The sequence below is a fragment of the Equus quagga genome, chromosome 1 (assembly GCF_021613505.1).
Source record: "Equus quagga isolate Etosha38 chromosome 1, UCLA_HA_Equagga_1.0, whole genome shotgun sequence".
Classification (NCBI taxonomy): Eukaryota; Metazoa; Chordata; class Mammalia; order Perissodactyla; family Equidae; genus Equus; species Equus quagga.
The window spans coordinates 63,276,326-63,295,859 of record NC_060267.1 but is presented as its reverse complement, the minus strand read 5'-3'; the positions used below and the strand labels follow the sequence as shown (position 1 = coordinate 63,295,859).

At 53.1% G+C, this 19,534-nt stretch overlaps 1 protein-coding gene across 1 annotated transcript in view; it reads left to right on the top strand.

The window, feature by feature from the left end:
- GABBR2 (gamma-aminobutyric acid type B receptor subunit 2) overlaps positions 1 to 19,534 on the top strand; it is a 328,536-nt gene that overhangs the window by 162,980 nt on the left and 146,022 nt on the right. Inside the window, exons 4-5 of the mRNA XM_046672560.1 lie at positions 5,582 to 5,683; positions 18,032 to 18,097. Of these exons, the coding sequence (XP_046528516.1) occupies positions 5,582 to 5,683; positions 18,032 to 18,097 (168 nt within the window). The remainder of the gene's footprint in view (positions 1 to 5,581; positions 5,684 to 18,031; positions 18,098 to 19,534) is intronic.

Sequence of the window (19,534 nt, the reverse complement as noted above, 5' to 3'; positions counted from 1 at the left end):
TCTCCCAGAAGTCTGCCCCTGGACCTGAGAGCCCTTGTCTTGGTAGGCACCAGAGACGTCATCTGATTAATGTTTCTCATGCCCCCGAGATAGAGACCCTGGACAGTGAATGGTTTTACTCACCATCAGAGCCCTAGTACTCCCTCACATGGGGCCTGAAGGAGAAGAGATGTCAGTATCGTGAAGGCAGGAAGGAAGGAGAGAGACCAGCAGGAACAAACAGGGCCCAATTTGGAATAACCAGAGCGCTAGGTAGCTGTCCAGGAGGGACCTCAAGCCCAGAGACCAGGCGGCGACGGGTCCAGGTTGGAATTCCAGCCCCAGGAATGAGGTAGGATCCCAGATTGGGGCCTGAGGTCTAAGAAGGACCCTCACCAGGCTGACAGGAGGCCGTACCCCCTGGGGCTCCTGGCGTTGGGCCCCCTCCATTGCTGTGCTGGAGGGTGGGGGTGTCCAGGCCTTGGGGGTGATCCCTAGGCGCAGGGAGCTAATTGGCCCTCCCTGTGGGCAGCAGAGCATTGCAGAGAGACAGGAGCCTGGCAGAGCATGCAGACGTGGTCCTGGGACCGTGAAGAAGGGACAGTGGGTGGAGAGAACAGACTGACCCACATGGCTGTTATTCAAGGTGGAGGCCAATCATGCAGTTATTTCGTAAAGCCAGGACCGAGAGAGTTCCAGAGAGGGCGGGCCCAGCATCACCTTGGAGCCGCTGTATGTCTAGGCAGAGGGGCAGGCTCCGGAGCAGGAAGAGCCTTGCAGGCGCAGTGGCACTGAGGCCTGCTCGGGGGTTCCCGAAGGCACAGGGTGGACTCACATGCCTAACGGGCCACGTAGACTCAGGTAGGCTGGGCCAGAAAATGCTCCTGAAGAGTCTGTTCGCCTGCAGCCCTCTCCCAATTGCCTTTGCTTCCCACCTTTTCCTCCTCCAACCTGTCTGCTTCTCCCCCACGCCTCGCAGGATGGACAAAGACGGCCGTGTGTCCCCGATGCCTAGTGTGTGGATGGAAGCTGTCGCTCAGTCACTTGGAGGATCAAAGCCATTGTGACGGCTTCATTGGAGTGACAAGTCCCTGGCACCGCTTCCCCCACGGCCCCGTGACCAGCTGGGAGGGAGGTTGTGTGCAGACCCACTGGGCCTGCGGGCAGACGGCTGATCTGACCTCACGGCGTCTCTCCCTGCTCAGCCTGAGCAGGACTGCCCCCAGGGCCCCAGGCTTGCCCCCAAAGCCACTGATTCTGCCTGGTCTTGACTTCTTTCAAGATGTTGGACTTCCCTGGAGCTTGAAGTCTGAGTTCAAATGTTAAAATCCTTGGATTTGGATCTTTGATTCCCAAGGCCGCACAGGAGCCCCGGTGTCATTGGTGTCACCCCTTGTGACTGTACACACCTCAACTTGCCATGTCCACGGCCTCCCTAAAGGGTCCTTGGTCCCTGTCCTAGCCACACCTCTCTCTTCTGAGCCTGATCCGCTTTGTCACTCTCCTACTGTCTCTGATAAACGGACCCGGAACCAAGCCCAGCGTTCCACTCCGAGGAGGACAGACCAGGGGGCAGCCGTCTCTCCTCCCGTCTAGACGTGATGTCTTTTTAAACGGAGTTCCCAGTCCTGCTCACCCTTGTGCAGTTGCCTTACTCAGTTGACACCTTCTGGCCTCCTAATCAAGGGGAAAATATCCAAGCTATGGCTGGGCCCAGATTCACTGCCCTGGAAGCAGGGCGAGTTCCCTGAGGTGGTCTCAGCCCTGAGCTGACCCCAAGGCCCTGGCTGTAAGGACCCAACCCCTCCTGATTCCCCTCCTAGCAGCCCTGGGGCCCGCTCATGGCCTTCATCACTCCCCCATCAGCCCTGGCCCTCCCTTCCAGGTGATAGGGCCACCTTCTCCTCTGTCCCCTCCCTGCTCATCAGCGCCCATCTCTCTGCATCCCTCCCAGGATGGCCAGGGCCTCTCAGCAAATCAGACTCCTGGTGGCTGCCTCCCTAGGCCACATATGCCGATGAGGCCCCATGGGACCCATGCTGTACTTGAGTGTGTGTGTGTGTGTTTTATTGTCTTGGGAATTAAGAGTCACTCCTTCCCCAGAAGAACATATTTCTGCTTTTATCATGGAGGTGAATAAAAAAATAGGATTCCCGTTGCAGAAATGCAGTCTGTAGCGAGCTGCTAAACGACATTGGTTCCGATAAACAAGAGATGCCTGCCCTTCCAGAAGGAAAAAGACATGTTTCTCATATTTCCTTAGTACATCTTTGACCAGTGCACCGAGGGATCCTTCTAGCCACAGTGAGTGTGTGGATGTTCTTCCTTGTGAGGAAGATCAGTTACATCATTTCTTTTCTGCGCTCTGGGTATCTTAAAATACCATTTAGGACTGGTTTCCTCCATTTGCTTTCCCTAAAAAAGTCCTTCAGAATGAACACCCAGGCCGAGCGCAGACTTCTCGGTGCTGAAACCGTGGGCAGTGAGCAGCCGATCGCACCAACCATCTGTTCCAGCCTGTTCTGGCTCATCAGGCCTCCGACACCTTCCACATCTGGCAGGATCCAGAAGAGCCAGCCTGGGGGCGTGCGGAGAGCACTGGACCGCGAGTCCCCCCTCACTTTCCTCATTTGGGAAATTAGGGGCCGAATGAGATGACCTCAGGGGTGTTTTGGTTTTGTTAGTTTTGAGTTCTGACCGCCTGTAACATATTTTGTCTGCCGTAATTACATACAGCGTTCATGCACACACTTATGCAAAGATGGGTGCTCGCGGCCACTGACGCCCCGGGGCCACGGCGCAGGCCTGGAAATGATCATCGCAGCCTTTGAGAGCATAAAGAACTTTGGTGTTCACAAAGCCGTTCCACAGCCTCGTGTTTCTGCCAGGCTCTGAAACAAGCCTGTGAGTCACACGCCCTATTGCCCCCGTTTTAGAGGAGAGAAGACTGAGCTCCAGAGAGCTCGTGTGGCCCCGTCAGGTTGGGTGGTCAGGTGGGTGTGGGTGGAGAGCCGGGACTCAACTGCGTGCCCAGCCGTGTGGGCACTGAGCGCATTGCCTTCCTGCAGGAGCAAGTTTGCACATTTTTCTATGTTTAATAATTGTTCTTGCTCCACAACACTCTCATGACACACAAAACTAATCATGGAACCCCACCTGCATCCAAAAAGGATTTGAGGCAGCAGAAATCTACTCTAACGGCAAAGTCAACTTTTCTTTCTTTCTTCTTTTTTTTTTTTTTGCTGAGGAAGATTCGCCCTGAGCTAACATCTGTGCCAATCCTCCTCTATTGTTTGTATGTGGGATGCCTCCACAGCATGGCTGGTGAGTGGAGTAGGTCTGTGCCCAGATCTGAACCCACGAACCTGAGCCACTGAAGCAGAGCGCATGGAACCACTCGACCACAGGACTGAGCCCAAAGTCAACTTTTTTTCCCAATCAGTTATTTCCTAATCTTCCATCAAAATAGAAGTAGAAACTAAGGATGGACAGGGCTCCCCCTGACTCTGACAGTTTCGTTCTCTTTATAAAACCTTTATCACAAGTATCTCAGGCATTTGGAAAAGCTCAGAATAACAGACAGCTATAGCTTCACCACTCAGAGTTAGTAAATGTTCACATTTTGCTCTATTTGCGTCATATTTCTTTTAAAGAAAGAAAATATAGCAGTTCTCACTGAAATCCCTTTGTTCTCCTTCAGTGGTGGCGGCTTCCCAGTGACCATCCTGTGACATTCAGGGTCAAATTATTCAAAGCACTTTGATGTCTACCTTAGAAGGATCCACCAATTGTTGAAACAAGAAGTGCTTTTTTTATTGTGGTAAAATACACATAACATAAAATTTGCCATTTTAACCAATTTTCAGTGTACTGTTCAGAAGCATTAGGCACACATTGTTGTGCAACCAGCACCACCATCTGCCTACAGAGCTTTCTCATCTTCCCAAACAGAACTGTACCCATTAAACAGTAACTCCCCGTTCCGCCCAGCCCCCAACCCCTAGTAGCCATCGTTCTGCTTTCTGTGCCTATGGATTTGATGACTCTAGGAACCTCATATAAGTGGAATCATACAGTATTTGTCCTTTTGCGGCTGGCTTATTTCACTTAGCATGATGTCTTCCAGATTCATCCATGCTGTAGCATGTGACAGTATTTCCTTCCTTTTAAGGCTGAATAGTATTCCATTGTGTGTATAGACCACAATTTGTTTATCTCCTCATCCATCAGAGGACACTTGGGTTTCCTCCAGCTTTTAGCTGTTGTGAATAATGCTGCCCTGAACACGGGTGTACGAATACCTCTCTGAGACCCTACTTTCAGTTCTTTGGGTGTACCTAGAAGTGGACTGCGGGGACATATAGTAATTCCATGTTTAATGTTTGAGGGATCGCCATGCGGTTTTCCGCAGCAGCTGCACCATTTTACATTCCCACCAACAGTGCGCGAGGGTTCCAACTTCTCTACCTCCTCGCCAAGACTTGCTGTTTCTGTTTTTTGATAATAGGCATCCTAATGGGTTTGAATAAGAAGAGCTTTTAAGGATCATCTTCTCTTAAAGAGGAAGAAACTGAAGACTCGAGAGAGGGAGGGTCACACAGAGGCTGAGGTCATGAGCAAGTCAGTGATGGAGCAGGACCTGGAACCTGGGTCCCCCAATTCCAACCCACTTCTTTCTACCAAAACACACAGTCCAGTTTTCATAGCTTTATGTCAGAGGGTGCACAGCCATGGCCATGGGCCAGATACAGACTTCGGATTTATTTAGTTTGATCCTTACTCTGTTGTTTTACTTCGAAATAGTATCAACATTTTAAAATGTAGGGGTTCTTATATTTTAAAAATCTAGAATTCTGATTTCTCCCCCCAAAATCAGAAGGTCTGGTGACTCTGGACTAACATTCTGGCACGACATGATTGGAGCTGAGCAGCAGCTGCCACCTTACATGGGGCATGTGGTTGCCAATCTGCCACAGTCCCCACCACTCCCTAATATCCTTCCACACAGGCTGTTTCACTCCTGGTTGGTCCTGGTGAACACTGGAGTTTGCAGCCCTCTGCTTTCCAAGCACATACACGTTGGTTATTCTGTGTGTCGGCAGATGTGTGGTTATGTTTAACGTCACAGGCTGCTTCCATACTCGCTTACTCTTTCCTCTATTCTGCATTGGCAATCTGAATGTCTTGGGTCTTTCTTCACCCTAGAAGCAAAATAATATTGCAAGTAAATAATGCAAAATATAAACAGATGTATTTGAACAGTCTCGCTTGGAGACAGCGTGATGTGGAGGAGAAGTGCCAGCATGAAAACCCAGAGACATGGATGCTCATCTGGATTCTCCTGGGAAATTCCTGGGCAACTTCAGCCCGCCCCTTCACCGTCTGGCTTCCTCGTGCCCGTGCACCAAGTGTAGGGTGGGACTGGGGGGTCCTTAAGGTCAAACGGGGTGCTCTAGTTTATAATGAAGAAAAACCCGCTCCTTTCGCCTTGTGGTGGAGAAAATCGCCTTGCCCATTTGAGCCCCTTCCTGGAGCCGACCCCTCTGAACCGCCCCCCTGTGCCCACCAGCACAGCCACCCTCTGTTTTCTCTTTGCTGACAGGTGAGGAACGACCTGACCGGGGTTCTGTACGGTGAGGACATCGAGATTTCAGACACCGAGAGCTTCTCCAATGATCCCTGCACCAGTGTCAAAAAGCTTAAGGTAGGTGCAGCTGGCCACGGCCTGGAGGACAGACGGACACCACACTCCTGGGGCTCCCCAATGCGTGGAGGAGCCTCAGGTTCCCTCCGTTTCGTTTCATCCTGGGCACCTCAGATGGGGGAGAAGCTCCCGGGAGCTGGCTTCCCCCGGCTTTCCTGGCCGAAGGTCTGATTGCCAGGTACCAGCCATGGAGAGCTTACTCGGCGATTCTGTATTTCTCAGCCGGGCCTGAGAGGCAAGCAGGGCAGCAGTGAAGAGGCTGGGAGGGAGGAACTGTCTTGCGCAGAGCCACAGCAAGGGAGTACTGGTGTTGGGACTGAAAGCCCGCCTCTGACCCGGCCCCCAGTGACACTCACTCCAGGGACAGAAAGAACCAACTAGAAGTTTGCCCAGGTGTAAGTGGTCTCTAATTGCCGTTCATCCGTTCATTCCGCAAACTCTCTCACACATCTGGCTTGTGCCAGATCTTCTCCTGGGCTCACAGACACCGTCAGGCCTGCCCTCGTCCTCAGGCCACCCTCAGCTGGTGAGGAAGCCAGACACCTCTCTGTGGAAACGGGAACAGAGGGGCCTGGGAACAAAGGGAGGAAGTGACTCATCCTGCCCACCCGGGGAGAGGGTTCAGACAAGGCACCAGAGAAGGGACAGCATTTGAGCCCAGCCAGCCATGGAGGAGGAGCAGGACCGACACCTGCAGGAGCCCAGCAGGGAAGGTGGAGTGAAGGCAGAAGGCTGGGGCAGCCACGCTCACTGGCTCTCGGGATTGCAGGAGGTCCACAGGGGCTGGAGTGTTGCAGGTGGGGAAGATGCTGAGGCTGGAAAGAGAGTTTGGAGTCAGTTTCCAGGAGTCTTGAATGCCGAGCCAGGAGATTTGGTCTCTTACCCCGAGGGCAGTGGGGGGCTTCTGGGGGGTTATAAGCAAGTACAGGCAGTGACAGCTGTCACCTCCTCTTTCACTCTCTTCCATTCCGTCACGCCCACATTGGAACTCGTTGGCATGGAGACTCCAGATGCCAACTGCATGTGTCCCTTCTATCTTGGGCGGTACCCGGCTACACCCGTCAGAGCAGGTGGTAATTCAGAGCTCTAGTCTTCCAAAGCCCTCAGTTCACAGATGGGGAGACTGAGGCCCAGAGACACGGAGCAAGGGAAGCAGAGCACCAGTTGTCCATCACCTGCTGGGGAGCAGACACGGCACCTGCAGGTCACAGTTCAGCCCAGGAGCCTCTGCAGATGAGGAAACAGTAGGCAGGGAGGGCGTGCGGGCAGCCAGGTGGCGGCTCTGCCCAAGCTGTGCCCGCAGGCTGGGTGGGGCCGAGAGGACTGGAGGGGTGGCGTGCCCGCACTGCAGGGAGCAGCTGGGGCGGGGCCGGGACTGCAGGAGGCGCCTGGTGCTGCGCTGACGTTCTCCTGCCACACGCAGTGCCTCCCCGGGGTGGGCACTTGAAATAGCTTGCGCACCTCAGCGGCTTTAAAGTTTCATGAGCCTTTGTGTGTGGAGCAGAAGAACTAGCTGAGAGTGGGCAAGAAACGGGTGCTCTGCTCATCGCCCGCCAGCTCCAGGAGAAGCGAGAGTGGTATCAGCGATGAGGAAGGTGGCAGCCGGTCTTTCCAGTGCGTTCACCAAGGGCCAGGCCCCCAGGCAGAGCCCGTGACCTTCCCCTGCTCATTCCATCCTTCCCAAAGCCCTTGGACGGAGGGAGTTTTTGTAACCCCATTTCACGGATGGGGAACTTGAGGCTCGAAGAGGTTTGGGAGCTCACCCCAAGTCACCCAGCTGGAAGGCGGTGGGTGGAATTCAAACCTGGATCTGGGTGACGCCGCCAGGGTCCGCTTCTCCACGCTCCACACAGCTGCGGTGCTGAGAGAGGGTTCCAGCGTCACAGAAGTGCTGGAGAGCAGAGCCAAGGACAGCATGCTCCGTCTATTGGCAAAGGATTCCCTCTGCGTGGGGCACTTTTCCCCCAGAACCCACGGGGCTCCTTCTGGCACCTTCTAGTCTTTGCTCGGTCCTCCCCTTTCCCCAGAGGGCTTCCCTGAATGCTCTATTTAAAATTTGAATTTAAAACTTAAAACTCCCCCTTTCTGCTGATTTCCTCCACTTCACTGATGGACGTCTGTACTTTTTCCTGGGGCTACCATAGAAAGTACCACACTCTAGGTAGCTTAAAACAACGGAAATGTATTCGCTCATGTTCTGGAGGCTGGAAACTCAAGGTCAGGGAGTGGCAAGGCCATGCTGTCCAGAAGGCTCGGGGCTCCTCTGGGCCTTTCTCTCAGCTTCTGGTGTTGCTGGCAATCCTTGGCGTCCCTTGGCTTACATCTCCGTGACTCCAATCTCTGCCTCAAATGGCAGTTTCTCCCTTTCTCTTCACATCGTCTTCTTATTAGGACACTAGTCACATTGGATTCAGAGCCCACCCTACTCCAGTGTGACCTCATCTTAACTGGTTACATCTGCAACGAGCCCGTTTTCAAATGAGGTCACATTCTGAGGTATTGGGAGTTAGGATTTCAACCTATCTTTAGAGGACAAAATTCAGCTCCTAACAATACCTGACCTGCTATTCACTTTGCCTGGTTGTTTATCATCTGTCTCCTCCCCCTAGGATGAAGCTCTAGGAGGCAGCAGTTTCTGTCTGTCTTGGTCACTGTTTTATTCCCCATCACCTGGAACCAAGCCTAATTTGCTTTACAAATTTGTTGAGTGCTTGTGTGTAAATGAAATACCAAGTCTGGAGAGACAGCCGACAAAGGACACAAGAATAAAATACTCGGGAACAAAGAAAAGTAACTTCCGGAAAGCTCAGAGAAAAAGCAAATCTCTGGTTTGCTGTGGGATGAGATAGAGAAGGAGGTACAGAGGACAAGGAAGAGAACTAAATAGCAGAATTAAAATCTGCAGTGGGGGCAGTAGAGAGCAGAGTGAATGCCAAGGGAAATAAGAATCGATACTATGGAGGAGAAACCTGAGATGCTTCCCCAGAATTCAGAGGAAATGGTCAAAGAGATCAATCTAATGAGAGGAGAGAGAACAGTTACGGAGACTGGAGGAGGGAGATCCTAAGGGAAAACCAGGCCAAGAGGAACACAACCAGAAGCAAAGACAGAATAGGACCCGAGTAGCAATAAGCACACCCGGAACCCGGATCTCGCTTTCCAACACCATTCTCCATGACAAGGAACCACGGCTCCTTGGAGAAATGGCCGACTCTAGGACTGGGACCGGAGATATACAAGATGAGCTTGGAGCCTCGTGTGGTGCCAGAAAGTAAGGAAGGGCTCAAAGCACCGCCACCACGCGCTGATGGGTGTGTCAGAGCGGCAGAGCAGCCAACTGAGAGAGCTCCCAATGGCCAAAGCCGGGACGCTGGAGCAATGAAATAAAGGTAGCATTGGATTATGACCCGAAGTACAAAATAAATATCCATGAGCCCACACTGATGTGAATGATTGACTAGATAAATGGCAGAGGATAGACAAATCTATGCCAAAGAATTCCAACTAATTTATGCAGATATTTCACGCTCAAAGAGGTGGAACAGAACTACCCACTTTGTTAAGTGACTTCCTTCCAAAGGCTACAGTATGAAAAGGGGGAAAAAAGAGGAACCTTGCAGTGGAAAAACCTGAGAAAACACGACCTCAGGCAGGTGACCGAGGTCAACCTCCACAACGATGAGTCGTGTTGATGGGATGCACCCTGCGTGTGATGTGACGACAAGGGCACTTTACTTGGTGGTCTTCCTCCCCAAAGCCCCTAGCCCCAGTCTAACCACGAGGAAAACACGAGGCAAGTTCTAGTTGAAGGCCCTTCCACAGAGCGGCTGACCAGCACTCCTCAGAACCACCCAGGGCTCCAGAAGCAAGGAGCGTCCAGGCCAAAAGGAACCTGCAGACACACGACGGCTAAATGTGCTGTGGTGTCCTAGGTGGGATCCAGGAACAGAAAAGGACATTAGAGAAGAACACTAAGGAAATCTGAACAAAGTATGAGCTTTAGCTAATAACAACGAACCAACACTGATTCATTAATCGTAACAAATGTGCCTACAACATAAGACCTTGATAAGACGGGAAGCTGGGGGAGGGGCATAAAGGAATGCGCTACACTATCTTTGTAATTTTTCTGTAAATCTAAACCTATTCTAAAATAAGAAGTTTATTTTAAAAGAAAAACCGGAGACAAACTTCAGTGGGCTCAAGAGAGACCTACTAAATTGGACCATATGAAATTGCCAATATTCCAGCATTTCAGAACTACAAAATCAACAGTTTCATAAGGAAATGTGCAGACTGGCTGACCTTTCCACATTCTAGCAGAATTGGCGAAAAGAGAGTCATACCCAGACACATTGTGGCAAAGGTTTTGAAATACAAACATAAAGGGGAAAATCTACAAGTATCTAGGCCAGAAAAAAACAAATTCCCCACAAAGGTGCACAAACCAGGCCACCCGACTCCTCTGCAGCCTTCGATCCCAGAGACAATGGAGCCACTGGGAGACGTGAGGTACCAGCCAGGTTCCCTTCTTGAAGTTAATCCTTGAAGTTGTATGTCAGCCAGCCAAGAGCGACGGTGAACTTCATAGCTGAGGTCATGACAGAAACGGCTGAGCAGGGACCACAAGAACCCGTGGAAAGAGAACTAAGTCTAAATAATTGTTAGAAAAGTGTGTATAGAAGCAAAAATTCATTTTGAAAGCAAATGTGCATACAGATATAATGCAAAAACAGACACTGCAATAACAATAATTGAGATATGAAAATCCAAACTCTATTAACAGACCCAAAGTGGGTGAGTTGAAAAAAGATTGGTGCTAACCTCCTGGTCTAAAGTAGAAGAGGAACCCAGTGGAGACCATGTTGCTCATGAGTTTCATAGTTAGAAAAATACTAGCTCAAGAAGGCTTTAAATATCTTAATGGTAAATAAACCGTAATGCAAACAGGACCTGAAGCTTCTGAAACAGTTATAAAAGCCTAGAAAATCTAGTCCACGTATCGAAAACCAGAAAGCATAAAATAGAATTGCAGACCAAATACAGCTATGCGCCGCATAGTGACTTACTGGTCAGGGACGGGCTGCGTGTACAGCAGTGGCTCCATGAGAGTCGCACCAGACGGCCTAGGTGTGTAGCAGGCTGTGCCATCTAGCTGTGTGTAAGTACGCGCCGTGACGTTCACACAACAACATCGCAGAATGACCCATCTCTTAGCATGTATCCCCGTCGTTAAGCGATGCGTGACTACACGTGTAGTCATTCCGACCATAAATTCATACAGGCCGGACTCCCTATTGAAAGGCAAAGATTTCAGACTATAAGCTGTTTACAGCAGACAACAGAAAGATCAAAGGTCAAAGGTTGGGCAAAGATAGACCAAGCAAACCAAACTGAAGCAAGAATCCCAGGGTTCGTGTTCCACCAAAGAGACTTCAAGATCCAGGCGTTACAGGTTGCAGGGTGAAGGAGAGGCGTTTTCTACAGATAAGGGTACGATGCACCGTGAGAACACCCTCATGGAGCACTGCTGCTCAAATCGCATCTCACCGGAACATGGAAGGGCTGTTAAAATGCAGAGGAGAACTGACAGAAGCACGGTAGCATTGGGAGCCCTGACATCTCTCTCAGTCTTGGACAGACCACCCAGGAGAAAATAAGCAGAACAAGAGGAACTGAATAATAACTAATCAGGCTGATTTAGCAGGTATGTGTCCAAGTTCGTCTAAAGAGAGTCAGGAAATAAAGCCAGCTCTGTGTGAGGAAGACCCCAGGCCTTCAAGCTCATTCCAACAGGGGCATTTAGCCTTAAGTGTCGCCAGGCTGGGCTGAGAGGCCACCCCAGACAGGGGCTGCCCCGGGATGTCCATGGTGCTCGCACCGAAGCACTGGGCCCTGTGGGGAGAGCTCCAGGCTTCACATGTCCGCTCTGGTCCCTGCAGTTGCTCTGTCTGCCTTCCCCAGAGCAGCCCCCGACCCATCATTTGGGATTCAGATTCCAGGAGAATCTCCCCATTTTATAAATCAGCTGATTAGCAACGCTACTTCCCCCTCGCCCTGTCACACAGCAGCTTCGAAGAGTCCGGGCACTGGGACATGGGCACCTTTGGGGCCAGCACTCTGCCTGTCACAGGAAGACCACGAGGATAGGCCCTGAGGTGGACTGTTCCCCTTGCTCCAGGGGAGCGTCCTAGTGGGCACTGCTTGCTGCCCCGGCCTGCCTGGCACTTCGTTGATCTGAGCACCCCGAGGGTCCACAGAGCTGCAGAATATGCATGCTGCGTCTCCCCGGCCGGCCAGCGTTGCTCAGAGACATGAGAAGGAGCAGCATTATTTTTATCTGCAGACAAACATAGATGTGTTATTGGAATGCTAAATATATGTGAATTTTCAAGATAAAATAATAAAGTTTAAAGAAATGCGGTGCTTCGCCCATGGGATGGTATGGACTGTTCGTCTTCAGTCCCTTCCTTAAGGGTATGAGTCTCCTGCTTCTCTGCCTCAAGGGATGTTTCTGGTGAGGAAAGAGAAAAAGCCTAAGAAAGACGAATTTGGGCTAAGTAAAAGAGAATACCCATTCTGGGCGTGGAATCGGTCTGTCAGAGGCGGGCCGGACTTTAGGAAACATCTCGGCTGACTCTCTGGGGTTCCCCCAGCTCTCACAGCCAGAGAGGCGGGGCAGGAGCGGGCCCGGGCGGGCCTCCAGCCCCTTCCGCAGGGCCCACTGGCCCAGGTCAGGCCACCTCCCAGTCCACTTCAGGACCAGGTCCCAACAGCTCGGCCGCCTGAGGGCTCGTACCGCCTCTGCCTTTTCTGCAACACTGAACACGGTTTCATTGGATTTTTCAGCGGCTGTGAGGTAGACAGAGAGGGTCTGTGGGGCTAGGCCCCTGAGAAACGGGAAGCGATTGAATGTGGGCCGAGACTGATGCACGGGCGGCAGGAGATGCCGTGTTACCCAGAGGTCAGTGTCAGGGTTGACCTTGACCTTCTAGCAGGACCCACACTCCTGCCACAGGGGAGGCAGGACAGGGTGCCCTTCAGCTTTCCTGCTCCTTGAAATGCACGCCGCCTATTTTAATGCCCAGGATTACATTCTCACTCCAGTCTTTTCACTGCAAAGTCTACACGACTCTTCTCTGTGAGTCGTTGCTGCAAACCGAGGCTGAGACCCAGCAGCTCAGGCCAGTGGGGCTGGCTCTCCCAGCCTGGGAGGTGATCTAGGGGTGAGCGAACCCAGCTGGGGTCGAGACCAGGGCCGCCACTTCCTACCCTTGTGACCTGGCGTCTTAGGTTGAACTCCATGGAACAGAGCCTGAGATAGTTGTGAAAGTGATGTATTGGGAGTGTGCAGGAGGAGAGGAGGGAAGAAGGAAAAGGCAAGAGGGGAGCTGGCCAGAATGCCATGGGGCTGAGGACCGGTCCGCCTGGCCCCACAGGGGCTCTGCAGCCCACCTGCCCCACAGAGCTGGACTGCCTTCCGGCAAGGGGGCTGGAGCTCTCTACGTGTGTGAGTCAGTCACTGGCCGCTTCGGGTGCAGGACACAGCACGGCCTCCTGGGACCAGGAAGCCCCCTTAGCTGAGGGCAGTTCTCCAGAGAAGGGGTGAGCTGTTGGCAGGCACCCTCACTGCACTGGGATGGGTGCGCCAGCCCCAAGGAGGGGACCAGGGAGGACCGACCGAATCTGCTACACCTGGGAAAGTTTCTTAATTCTCTTGGCCTCAGTTTTCTTATGAAACTTTCCAGAGTGGGCACAACAGCGCCCACCCCCCAGCATGGGCTGACGTCCCGCTTAGCACGACAGCTAGAAAGAGCTCAGGGATTATTTATTTTGACTCTGCTGGGATCTCCTACAAACTGGAGTCATTCACCAGTTCTCTGAATTGGGTCATCCTTCGTAAGTGTCACTTTTTGTGTGTGTGATTTTAGCTCCTTTAAAGGAGATAAGTGGGTTCTACACACGGCAGGAGAGGGCTCAGGCAGGAGGAAGGACATTGCCGGGTTCGGGCATCACTGCCTCCTCTCCGCAGATAGTGGTGGTCCTCTGCCTCACGCATCCTGCTTCTGTTGTGTGGGGTCTGGCTTTGGGCTGCACCCCCCTGTCCCGGCTCCCACTCCATGCTCTTTCCTTCCATTTGTGTGCTCCCTGTGGGCGTGGCCTCTTGAAGGTGTGAACACAGGTCTCCACCACGACTACAACCTTAGATCCAGCCGTCTGCGAAGCGCTCATTTGTCCCACCTCTGCTTTCACTCCAGACGGCCCTGCGGAGCTGAGGCCACGGCAGGGCATGGGGTTTCCAAGACCTGCCCTCTGCCATGTGCCAGCTTCTCCCTCTGTCACATCGCAGCTCCACTGTGTCACTCTCACCCTCAGGGACATTCGTGCTTCCCCCTCCCAGTACTCCTTAAACTGCCCCCAGCCCTTCCGACCGCACAGGGAGGTGGGCGCTTGGCCCCAGGGCCACTTGTCAACCCAGAGCTCCTCCTTCCACTCTCTGGACTTTCAGGAAAAGATACAAGTCACACAACACTGAAAAGTGTGATTCTGGAACTTTTCTGAGAGCGTGCGTATGCTAGAAACTCTTAAGATTCCCTAAATCCAAAACCATCCCCCACCCCCAAATCTTCCAATAATTGCTGCTCCCGAGGGAAAATCAGGTACGTCCATGCTGTTCATGCTCTCAGGATACTCCTCAGGCCCAGGTGCACATACCCCATTTTGACAGGCACCTCAAACTCTTCATACTGCTCTCAAGGCCCCACGGAGGAGACAGGCCCGTCGCCCGCTCCTTGTCCTCTCCCCACCCCGGATTCCAGGCTCCAGCTGCCCTGGGTGGGGCTCGTCCTCCCCCCTCCCAGGCTGTGCAGTGTCTTGGCACCTCTTCCACACCATCTCGAGTCACAGTGGGTGTGACCAGCTCCCTGCATCCAGCACAACCTTACTCTGGATAAGATCTTCTCTGGGGCCCTCAGAATGTTGGGGGGCACCAAAGTGAGGACGCTGATTCTAGGGTGCTGTGCCGTCTTGGGGAAAGCCTTTTCTCTCTCTGGGAAGGGGTTAACTAGATCAGTGATCCCTTGGGCCCCATCCAATCCTAACAATCTGGGAGCACAGAATCAAGCAGTTCATGCAACTTGGTTGTCATGGCAACGGAGACACTGAATGGTCCAGAAGAGGTAGAGCTGGTTATTTATCTGTCAGCAGGTGGTCAGCCATGACGATGCAGGTGTCTCCATCCATTCAAGAAGCGGGCATGGTGAACCCACCCAGTGCCTAGGCCCTAGGCTAGCAGGATATTAGCGCAATGATGGTGCCTGCTGCTGAGTAACCGGTGCGGGCCAGGCTGTGTGCTTGGCGCTTCCCACAGCATTCATTCACTTAATCATGCAGTCAACACCTATTTATCCATATATGTGTCATGTCCTGTCCTCCTGAGCTGGGGACCCAGAGAGGAATCAAGTTACCCTCAGGCCAGTGGGGAAGACAGACGAGTAAGCAGACGTGGACTATGAGAGGGGGAAGCCCAGAGTGCTCTGGGCCCACAGAGGAGCAAATGGCCACCAAGCCTGTTGGGGCAGAGATGGCTTCTGGGTGTTGGGGTGCCTGAGCCGAGGCAGGAAAGGGGAGAAGCAGAGCAAGCAGGGTGGGAGGGGAGGGCATTCCGGATGGATGAGCTTGCAGAAAGAAAGAAGGCACAGAGCGAGACACTGAAGGAAGGAGGGAAGGAAGGAAGGAAGGAAAGAAGAAGGGAAGGAGGGAAGTGACAGCAGGCCTATTGTGAAGAGCTGCAGTAGCTCATTCTCGCTGCCGTGGAGGAGTGAGCAATGTGACTAGAGTGGGCAGGAGTCAGCTGGTAAAGAGTCTGGAATGCGCTCAGGAGCTCAGAGTTTGGTCTGTAACGCTCAGGGAGCCATGGAAAGGTTTACACGATCACATCTGAATCTTGGAGTGGTCGCTTGGTCTGCTCTGTGGAGTCTGGGGTGCATGGGGGCCAGAGTGAAGGCAGGGATGCAGCTGCTGCTCACCAAGTAGGGAATGATGGTGGCCAAACCCAGGGCAGTGGGGCTGGAAAGATGGGGACGATTCAGGAGCTAGTGAGCAGACAGCACCAGCAGGTCCCGGTCATGCTTGGAGGAAGAAGAGGATGAATGTCAAGGTGACTTCCGTCTTCTCGCCTGGGTGAGCGGGAGCTCGGCGGCACCATTCTAGAGACAGACAGCACAGCAGGAGAAGGGGCTCGTTGGGAAAGGTGACGGATCCAGCTTGGGACATGCTGAGCTTGAGGGGCCTGGGAGAATCCCGGTGGAGGTGTCCAGTGGGCAGCTGGAGAGGAGTCTGGGCTGGGGAGAGAGATGTGGGAGTCCACAGCACACAGGGAGTTGTGGTGGGGTCATGAATGAGGCTACCTGGAGGCGTGAGGCGGGCACAGAGCTAGGGGCAGAACTCATGGAACCCCAACATTTAGCGATGGGCAGAAAGATGAGAGCTGATCTGGAGTCTGAGCAGAAGTGAGCAGGAGGGAGGAGGGAGCCAGGAGCCAGGAGAGAGCATCTCGGAGGCCAATGGGTCGGTTTCATTATTGCGAATCCTACAACCGCCCAGCAAGGTAGGTGGGATTATCCAAATTACAGAGATGAGGAGGTTGAGGCTGCAGGAGATTAAGACCAGAGTTGTCCTGGGATTTGAATCAAGGCTCCCTGACTGCAAGATCCAATAAGCTGTTTCTACTCTGCCGTGTTTAGTAACATAGGACTTGGCACAAAGTAGGTACTCAATAAACGTTTGATGGCTGGCTGGCTGGATGGATATGGATAGATGAATACTGTTCACAACAAGAAATGCTACAAGACCTCAGCAAACAAGCAGAAGGGCCTGGGGTGTCCTGGGAGCGTGTCCACAGAATGGAAGCGGCTTGGGACTTTTGATAGCGTTGCAGACGTGGCGACAAAGGCTTGCCTCCCTTCAGCCGCTCTGTTAGTGACCTCTTACAGTCCTTTCAGAGCAAGTTTTCTTTTTCTTCTTTCCATTCTTGCTTGCAAACGAAGGATGATTTTAGAATCCAAGCCTTTTTTATTTTGCTTAAATACAGATGAGGAAAATGGCCTCCCAGTCAGCACTTTCCAATTTTGAAAGATGCTAAAAACTGATCTTTAAAGACTTGTTTCTCTTCTTTGTGCATCAAAGGGCCTGAGGCTTGTGAGGGAGGAGGGGATGGCCAGCAGGGAGGTGGCACCACCTGCGGGAGGCTGAGCCTCACTCCGAGGACTGGAAGGGCTTGGGGTGGGGGACAGGCACGCAGGCCAGGGCCTGGCTGCTCTCCTGGGCTGCCCGGCACATCCTCCTTCAGCCTGTTCTCTAAGAGGTAGGGCCCAGCCTGGATCCCCATCCCCTAGAAAGCGACCAAGAGCCCCTTACCCTGACCCAGGAGGGAGCCTCAGGCAGACGTTCAGTAAGTGTTTGTTGAATGAATAAACGAGTCACGAGAGCTGTTGTACAACATACACCTATTAACCACATTGAGATAATAAGATAGTAAATAACCATTTATTGAGCTTTTGAATATAGATTTTCCTCTGAAATAAAGATGGGCAGGGGAAGGTTATAAAATCTGACTACTCACTAGCACTTCCTGGGCACTTACTATGGGCCAGGAACTGAGTTAAGCACTTTAGGAGGATTATCTCATTTAGTCCTCCCAGCAACCCTGTAAGGTCCATACTACCATTATCTCCATTTTGCAGATGAGAAAATTGAGGCTAAATGGAAAAAGGAGCCACCTGAGGCCACCTGAGGCTTGTTGGTGGGGCTGAGATTTGAACACAGCTCAGGACTCAAAGAGACTCTGAAGCTTCCTCATTGGGAAGCTGGTGGGCTTCAGGAACGTAGAAAAGTCTAAATACTGGGGGGAGGGGCTTGGCTGCGACACCTCCCCTGGGGACCTTGGAAGCTCCTTTCTCTCCTCTGGCCTCAGTTTCCCTACAGGTAAGGTGAGGAAGAAGATTAGACGCTGTCTTGCGTCTGCAGGGTCTGCCCGCCCTCTTGGAGGGGAGCAGGGAGATGCCAGGGCCCTCGGAGCTGCCAGCTGCAGCCTCGGCCCGGGCACCCTATCCCAGGGCTCGCCCAGGAGATGGGGGCCTGCAGCAGGAGCTGAGGGTGAGCTGGCCCAGAGAGGGCCGGGGAGTCCAGGTGGCCCGGGGCGGGCAGGTTTCTGCCCTACCACCCTGCGCAGGCAGAGCTCTCGTCTGGGGAGCCCAGGGTCCTCGAATGTTCTCTGCCGATGGCCTCGAGCCCTCTGGGGCGTGCCCATCCTCGCTCTCCTTCACACCCATGTCCTTCTGTCCACAGGGCAACGACGTGCGCATCATCCTCGGCCAGTTTGACCAGAACATGGCGGCAAAAGTGTTCTGTTGTGTAAGTATGACTGTGGTCGTGTCACTCATGTCTTGGGGAGGTGCATGCAGTTTTTCTGGACTCCTGCTCCGCGTCTGCTCTGTGATGGGGTAGGATGGCTGGGGGCAGCGGGTCTGGAGTGGAAGTGTTATTCTCACAGTCTGTCCTCCTCCGAGGGGGCACGACCTCAGGCTCAGGACAGTGCAGACATGGGAGGCGCAGGCCCTTGGTTTACCAAGCCCACCGTCCGCCCCGCTGCGTGAGCCCTGGCGGCTGAGTCTCAGTCCCCTCGCTGAGCTGCGCTTCACAGAGGCCTGCTCTGTGCGCCAGAGGGGGACGCCAGACCCCCGGCGAGCCCCTGCCTGTGAGCAGGGCCAGAGTCTCTGGTGTAGAACAAACTTGCAGCTCTGCAGTCTCCACCTCGAGTCCTTCACCATTGTCTGAAGTGTGATAGGCGACAGAGTCCTTTTTTATATCTTTTTTTTAATGCTTTTTTCGTGAGGAAGATTGGCCCTGAGCTAACTTCTGTTGCCAATCTTCCTCCTTTTTTTTTTCTTTCTCCCAAAAAACCCCCAGTACATAGTTGTATATTCTAGCTGTAGGTCCTTCTAGCTGTGCCATGTGGGACACCACCTCAGCATGGCCTGATGAGCGGTGCCATGTCCACGCCCAGGATCCGAACCTGTGAACCCCGAGCCGCCGAAGCGGAGCGCGCAAACTTAACCACTCGGCCACGGGGCCGGGCCCTTTACCTCATCTCATTTCATCTTTTCTCTAACCATGTGGAGCAGCTGTCGCTATCCCACTTTACAGACCAAGAGACAGAGGCCCCGAGGGAGTAAGGGGCTTTCCAGGCCCTGGGCGGTTTGTGGTGGAGGCTCTGTTCCCGCTTCCCTGACCCCCACCCCCTCGGGTCTTCTGCACACGGTGCTCTAACCCGGGTGCATGTAAGAGCTCTCCCGCAGGCTCGCAGTCTTTCCGTGCTCACGCCCTGGCCCCCCGTCCTGCCCCCCAGGCCAGGAGAAGGGCGAATGGAATGAGGGTCCAGGTGGGTGAGTCGTTGCCTGCCCACGAGCTCCTCCTCTTAGACTGAGGTCACTCTGGGTGGAGTCTTTAGTGCCAGGCTCCAGGCCTCCGTTCCCTTTGACCTTTCGTCAGTGACTTGGATGAGGTTATAAGAAGCAGGCTGGCAGGTACTTGAGAAGTTGTGAGCTATGTCGGATGACAGAGCCAGGCTGCAAAGAACTTTAGCAGGCTGGGTGTCTAAGTCCAAGAAGATGGAGTCCAATGGTGCTAATGTGAGGTTCTATCAGGACACTCGAGCTGCCCGTGTCCACGGCACTGAGGAGTACTGTGTGTTTAGCCCAAGAAAGACTTCGGGCTTGGGTTACCCTCAAGGTCCCTGTGAGTCACCAGTGTGAGCACAGGCGTCAGGAGCCGAGGTGTCCTGGGGCTGCA